Source organism: Pavona decussata, unplaced genomic scaffold, assembly GCF_977016875.1.
Source record: "Pavona decussata unplaced genomic scaffold, jaPavDecu1.1 SCAFFOLD_87, whole genome shotgun sequence".
Lineage (NCBI taxonomy): Eukaryota > Metazoa > Cnidaria > Anthozoa > Scleractinia > Agariciidae > Pavona > Pavona decussata.
Genome location: NW_028145504.1, coordinates 5,047,501 through 5,055,380, shown reverse-complemented (window position 1 = coordinate 5,055,380; position 7,880 = coordinate 5,047,501). Strand labels below are relative to the sequence as shown.

The window sequence follows — 7,880 nt, the reverse complement described above, 5'->3', positions numbered from 1 at the left end:
TTTTGTTTATTTTTGTTTTTGTTTTTTTTTTCGCTACTGATTTCCCAGATCTCTCCAACGCTTTTTAGACAGACATTCAGCCTCGACGACCTCAGGAGCTCTCTGGAAGGCTGTCTAAAGTCTGTTTGCTAAGGGTTGTCGCCTGGTCACATTCAGACGGTCTAATTAATAAAGTAGCAGAACGATGATCATGTCAAATAAATGTTTGAAGTACGATGGAGCTGAATTAGTGATGGCAATGAAAAACCATTTTTTTTTTTTTAAGAAAACCCAAACAGACAGAGCATCTAAAGGAGGATCGTCACCAAAGGGTAAACGCCTGCATTCTCCATCACCAAGTTCTAGTGATCAGCAGTGGCTGTCTTCACCATATCAGAGCAAGAAAACTACTAAGTTTGAGTTAAAAGATAATCTTCCTGTAGCAGGTAATATAAAGAAATGTTGTGTTATACTGACACGTGTGTGTTCCATTCTCAATAACCCTCGGTGAGAAGACCAATGTGACATTGATCGAAACATGTTGTCTGATGGGGTGAGCGTAGCCATTTCAAGTGTGCACGTGACTAATTGTTTTTGGGTAATTATGAGCTAGCGACCAAGAGAGTTACTGGGACTCAATCCAAGATGGCGGAAAAACACTGTAGGCTAATTAACGTGCGTTGTTGTTTACCGCATTCTTTAAAAAAACCTCTAATTGTGTATAGTTTTTATCCACCAGTGGTCCTACTAAATAACAGCTCGTTTTTCCCGAGTTGTCGGAAAGTGTTTAAACCCAAAGCAGTGATGACAAAAAGAAACAACAAGAGCTGCTTGCAATTTGCTCGGGAAAAAAAATATAAAATAGCCGGTAAAACAGTGAAGATTGAACAAATCACAAATTACTAGTCATCTATCGGTTTTCTATGAAAGAATCCATCACTGTCTTGCGCTAAAATAAAAAGTACGGCTCACTTTCAGTTTCCGGCTTTGTCTTTGAAGCTTTTGCATCTTAAAATTAATATAATAGGGTTTGTCAATGAGAAACGTTTGTGACAGTTCACAGAGCGCGTCCATGGCTTGTAATTATTTGGGAGAGGACTGGGAATGAGCCGTTCGTGAAATGTGGCAACAAAAACAGCTGAACAAATGAGCAACATGACATACATTAGGTCACATGACAGGTTTTTATTGCTTTTTTAAAACAAACTTCACAGCAGACAATATAATTTGTACACAGTCATTTTTCGAATTATGATCATGAGGGTGAAGCGTTTTGAAAATCTTTATTATTATTGCCCAAGGCACTGAAAATCGTTTGTTTTTTCCATATCTATACGAATCGGCCACTTTTATTAAGCCGAATATTAATTATAATTTGGCCTTTCATTTCTTTGAATTCTCGGTGTGAAATCGTCGCCGCGTAAATTAAAAACCTCATTCGAACGATGAATGGAATACATGACAGCAAGTGTCTATCTTGCATGGACCAAAAAATACCACCTGCACTTTTAACCTGCCTTTTTCTTATTTCTCTTATTGTCTATTCTTTAATTTTGTCGCTACAAGTTAATTGAATACATAGCATCGGAAATTTGAAATTTTTATAAAGATTTTCTGCTGTGTACAGACCAATAAATGACAGTTAAAATAAACATAAGTCTTCCTGTTATCGCTTTAGGAATGGTTCCAATATCACATATTGACCGGATATCTCATAATAATTTCTTCATCTTTGTTTTCAGCTTTCTGTTCCCACCAAAATCCCCACATCTCCACAGGCAGCTAATAAAAACATTGAGATCTCATTTCCCTTCAGAATATTTTTTTCGTTGTGATCACTGCCACTGTCATGCTTGTCATGCTATTTGTCGTAATTGGTTTTATTGTGTACACAAAAATGCTTCAATTTTGTTTCGCTTACCTTTCAGTTTTCAGTATAGTTTTCTATCAGCTGGGAGCCGCTCTATAAGATCAGAGATTGGTTCACAAAAATATACTCACATTTCTACGACAAACAGTTGGACCAATATCTAGAGAAGAGTGATCTACACAAATTTCAATAAATCCTCTCGATGCGTTCAATAAGTCAATACAATAAATTTTGCCAATATCAAGTTTAACTGTATTTAGCTTCTCACGAGCATAGAACCACGAAAACATCCTGTTTTCCCTGGCGACTCAGTGCGTTGAAACGCCGTGATTCTGTGACAGAAAACATGCAAATACCTAGCTACGACTTACATTATGGCGATTTTATATATTTTTAATTCTTTCAAACTTCTTTTGAATTTCCATTTCCCTTACCGAATTGGATGAAAATCAGTTAACATTTTTTTCAGTTTCAAATATTATTCCGTAGTTGTCCATTAACACCATCGTAAGTGCACATTTATCATACTTAACTTTCATCAAAGCGGCGACACATGACGGTAATCTGGCAGCAAAACAATAACAGTTGGACTCGATCATTTGAACCAATTTCATGTCAGTTATTAAAATCTTGATATCTAATAAATTTATTTCTTTACTGAGTAGCACGAGTCCGCTCAAAGTCAAGGGAAAAAAGCAACAGTATTGCTTTTTTCAAAGTAACCATAGCACTATGAGAAAGGTAAAGGGACTATGTCATGCCAGACGCCGAACATTTTCAAATACGGTTGGAGGTTCAGGAAGCTCTTTTCATCTGTTTGACTCGCGTCAGATCTTCGGAAAGTTAACTGAACTTTTACGACGCTTTTTATTGAGATATCTTTGAAAGGTTTTGCAATGGCGGAAAGGCAAATATCCCTCGACGAGTTGATTGTTTCAAATCTAGTCTCTACCGGCTCTACTGCGCATGTGCCCCAGCTGACAAAGTTCTTTAATTTAGTTCGCTTCCAGGTCTCTTTGCAAGTTCCTGTGCATGCCCTTGATGTGTGCGCGTTGAAAATACGTGCGGAGTGTTTTACACAATCCTACCTGTGTTTCTGTTTTTGTAACTGAGTTTGGGATGAGTTCTTGTTGAACTTCACTAATATAATTAGGCATATTAGGTTAAGTCCAACAAAACTCATGTTTTCCTCTCTCTAGCTTTCAGCCCTTCACCAAGTTTTCGCCCCAGAACCGCTCAGATCAAGCTAGACGCCATTACTACCCAACCATCGGAAAGTCCAAAGTCCAAGGCCAAGAAACAAAAGCCGGTAGGCAAGAAAAAGACATCAAAGGGAAGAAAAGCGTAATACGCAGTGGAAGTCTCCGCGTGGTAATCTCATGCACAATCTCAACTGAGCATTTGGAGCAATGGCTTTCAAGCAATCTGTGGCTTCCGTGCACGCTGGTTGAAATGGTAATGAACTAAAGCGATGCAAGCAGAAGAGCACTTCAGAGATCAAATGCCCCGAATGATTCTGAATTTGTTTCCTAAGACAAGACACGTTTTTTTTTGTGACACATTGGCGGAGGGTCTCTGTGGTGCTCGCTTAATGAGGATTTTTTTTTTTTCGGCACTGTCAAATGTAGCCAAAGATTCGGGAGCCAGGCAGGTGGAGCATAATCATATGAGCATGCGATTGGGCTCCCCGAGTTGTTTGACGTTCTTGACCTTAGAATTTCTTCTTAGAATCTCGTATGACCGGGGGAGGATGTCATTCATTCATTCATTCATTCGTTCGTTCGTTCGTTCGTTCGTTCGTTCGTTCGTTCGTTCGTTCCTTCCTTCCTTCCTTCCTTCCTTCCTTCCTTCCCTCATTCCTTCATTCATTCATTCATTCCTTCATTCCTTCATTCCTTCATTCCTTCATTCCTTCATTCCTTCATTCCTTCATTCCTTCATTCCTTCATTCATTCATTCATTCATTCATTCATTCATTCATTCATTCATTCATTCATTCATTCATTCATTCATTCATTCATTCCTTCATTCCTTCATTCCTTCATTCCTTCATTCCTTCATTCCTTCCTTCATTCATTCATTCATTCATTCATTCATTCATTCATTCATTTCATTCATTCATTTCATTCGATCGCTCGTTCGTTCAAAGTTCATTCATGCATTCAGTTACCTATTTATTTATTTATTTATTTATTTACTTGTTTGCTATTTTATTTTTATTTTTTTTATTTATGTCCTTATTCATTCTTTTGATGAGGTAATAGAATGTATAAAATGCGCACACAAGTGTAATTATTTGGCTAATTAAACCTGCATTTGAAGAAGGAAAGTTACATATTTTTGTCACTCTAGAATATAGCAACCCATTCCGTTCAACGGGAGAAAGAGCCAGGACACATTCCCGGTTCGTGTTATGGCGGGAAACAGATTTCGGTGGTCCGCCTCGCAAGTGGCAGTTGGCAGTCAAAATCCTGCAACTTTCGCGTGGTCAAAGGGCAACAAACGGCATAAAACCTCAAAAAATGCTTGAGTCCGGTTTTGAAATGCCATTACTGAGACCCGTAGCCTTATCATTGGTAACATATTTGTCATATTGGATAATGGGCTGAATTTGTTTGTTTGAACACAATCAGCTGTAGGCCGAGCGTGCGAAATCAGAAATCCGTCGGTGACGAATAAGCCGAATCAGTAATTGGTCGTAGCTAATTGGCTTTTGTGCATGCGGTCGGCAGCTGCTAGCCAATTAACAGCTACATTCAACTGATCTTGATAATAAATGTTTATGATAGAAGATCTAATTGTTTGCTCGTCGAAATTTGTAGCCTATTGGAGGACTTTTTTTTCTTGGGACTGAATTACATATTTTCGGTGACGGTTAACCAAAAATTGGAGTTTTTCGCACAAGTGGAATATGCTAAGAAACTAGATATTGACTGCGGAAATGGTCCGAAATTTCTCTTGACCAATTCCGAGTGTCAGTTTCGGCTTGATAAAACTTTAAGATTGAATGCGGATAACATCGGGGAAAAGATAAAAATTATATTCGTCTTACTGTTTTCCATTAAAATTTATAAATAGATCTGTCTAAAAAAAACCTTAAAGTCTTGGGTTTAATTTATAGTTGCACGGGTTGAATTTCTTTTCCAATTAAATTTTCTCTTCCCTTACCCGTTGCTTCACCTCGCGAGACGGGAAATTTTCCTCGCTTTCGCGTGTTTCCCTTGCTCTACTGTCCCTGGGGAAAATAAGACACGAGTTTGCTTTCAGTGATACTCTGTATGTGAAGAGTGAAATGGTGTACTACCCTGATCTTTTCATTTTACAGATTTCAGACCACGATTGGGTCGGAAATAGTATACTCGATGGAAGTAATCAGATAAACGTCAGATTATATATTTTTGCTGATACAGAAAAAAAGTTCTGACTATGTCTTGAAAGTAACAAAAATGAACATTAAACCTAATTTCCCCGAAATCTAGAGGCCCAAGACTCGAGATAAACTTATTGTTACATCATGCGTCATACTGACTCACGTGTAATCCGGATAAATTAGTTATCTCTATTTGCTTAAGTAAAACTCTTTCCCACTTTAAAATTTCACAACGCTAATGGAAGCTTTATGTTATTAAGACAACTGACCAAAGCAGTTAACGAGTGGACCACTTTAAATTTGAAGGCCACTAACACTGCTCATTAATGAATCAAACATTTGCTTAAATCGCTGAAGGGCTGAAGGTGATTTTCAAAATTTACCCCTTCCATGCGTGAGAAGAATTACTTGCTATTTTTTAGCTGGTCGTTGTGGATTGGTTGTATTAGCCACTGACAACTCCTGTGGTTTTTCTCAGTTAACCATTCCAAGCAGGGGACAAGTAAAAATAGTTTTATCTTAAAGCTGGTTTCTTAGCGGATGGCCACAGATAACAGTCCCCCCTCCGTTTTATAAAAACTTTCACATTCTAAGTTTTTCTATCGGCCGTGGAGTCGGTAACACAATAAACAAATAAACTATCAAACCGATCTGCGGGTGCCAAACATGGTTTTGTAATTCGCTTGAATTTTTTTGACAGTCTGCTGTTGTAAAATAACATTAACCTTATTAATAATGTATCGGCTCAGGTAAAATTGCAGGATGTTCTATTTGTTTCGTCCCTCGAGAATAAACTGAAAATTGTTGATTTAACCAACGTAATAGACAAGTTGTTCAGCTGTAGATATTACATAAATATCTACTTTTTTCACTGTACATTTATTTTAACTGATGTCTATGAAAAGAACACAATTTTAATTATCAATCGAATCGGTTGCAATCTGCCATAACTTGGCTATTCTGTGCGAAGTTATTGTTATGCTAAATATTATGGAATTTCTCCATAAAATGTTTGCCTGGAGAAAGTACAATACACATTCAAACAGCTGCCTCCCTTTCTTTCAATATTTTTTGTATACATATGCATTTTTCTTTAAGAAAAGGAATGTTGCCGATTCGGGCGATTTATTTTACAAAATGAAACATTTTGCCAGAAAACGCTGGCAGGTGGAAAAAAATCAATGTGCAAGTTTAGCACTGGTCACCTTCAGTGCTCGTTGCTGAATAAAAATTATTGAGATTTTCACTGAGATCGTGTCAATCAGTTTTCCCTCTTTTTTCGCGCCGGCTGTTTGATAAAAATAATCAACCAATCAAAATCTATGTCACAGTTATGTTAACCAATCGTCGACTTTGTTCTAAGTGTGCGAAAGATAAACAAACGTGGCGGCGTTTCCCAAGAAACAGAACGTAATATATTTTGTGATTAACTTGTCGACTGAATGAACGATTTTTGATGGGGGAAACCAGTACTGGGAGCAAGGAATGGAAATATAAACCTTGATTTGAAATTCCCAGGCATGCTTTCATCGCAAGTTTGACTTGCGCGTTCAAAGAGAACGATCAGTCAAAATATGGCAATTGATGGGCAAAACGAAACGGCGGGAGAGCAGAAGTGGAGTTCTCGTGCAAATCGTTATTGTCAACTGTACCGTCTCATGGTGATGGATTAGAGACTATGTGTTCTACAGACGATGGATGCTGGGCATATTCACGTAATAATCAACGTCTAAACCAAACATCCCCAGCCGACAGACTGGCGGAAAACAATAACCCAGCTCGCTCGAAGAGCAGACGGCTATCTCACCCAACAGAATCGATTTTCTTGGTAAGAGTGGTTTTGTACACGGTGAACTGGATTTTAAATACTGTTCTTTTCACGTTATTCGTCGGTTCGACAGTTCTTGTTGTTCCCCTGTGTTATTGTGCGAGGAAACTCATTTTGTGTTGCAGCCTTCGTCGTCAGCGAGCTGGAAAGCTGGCGAAAATGTCCGCTTCAGAGTCGGTTTGGCTGGCAGCAAGTTGTGCAAATACTGAACAAACAGCGCCGGTATCCAACGTTTTCTTTATATTTGAGGGAAAGGTTACCCTAGATGAAGTTCAGAATTTTGTAGAAGATAAGTTAATCCTTCAGGGCAAGTTACATGGTAACAATCTGCGATTTCTCAAATTAAGACACTTTCCCGTTCGCGTAATGATCGGATATGGGTGGAAGGAATTTGACAATTTAAACATCAACAATTACGTTTTCGAAAACAAAGAGAAATCATATCAGATCCCTGTGGATTTAAAAGGAATTACTCAAGCGCCAGAAACCGACGATCTTGACAAATTGTGGCGAGTATTAGTGTTTCCAGAATTCGGGGGAAGCGACGATACGGGTGTCTTGATTCAAGTACATGAGAGCATCGCCGATGTCTTCCGTTCGACCAGAGTCGTATTAGAAACGCTTGATTACAAGACGATTTATCTCAAGAAACAGTGTTTCCTTTTGGGTCGGTTAGCCAACTATTTTTGTGCTTGCTACACTGGACCCCTCGTTATTCTAAAAAGACTGCTTATGAAGAGCCAAGATCATTTCTACTTCACGCAAAGCGAGGAAGCTAGTACTTCGTTTCACGTCTCGTGGTCTCGTGCCGTGGATTTGAAATCTGTTAAGAG

General features: G+C 38.4%; 1 protein-coding gene across 1 annotated transcript in view; it reads left to right on the top strand.

Moving 5' to 3' along the window:
- Window positions 1-6,614: 6,614 nt before the first annotated feature.
- LOC146474965 (uncharacterized) overlaps window positions 6,615-7,880 on the top strand; it is a 12,476-nt gene continuing 11,210 nt past the window's right edge. Inside the window, exon 1 of the mRNA XM_085116709.1 lies at window positions 6,615-7,880. This exon is cut by the window's right edge and continues 26 nt beyond it. Within this exon, the coding sequence (XP_084972835.1) occupies window positions 6,898-7,880 (983 nt within the window). The 5' untranslated portion in view covers window positions 6,615-6,897.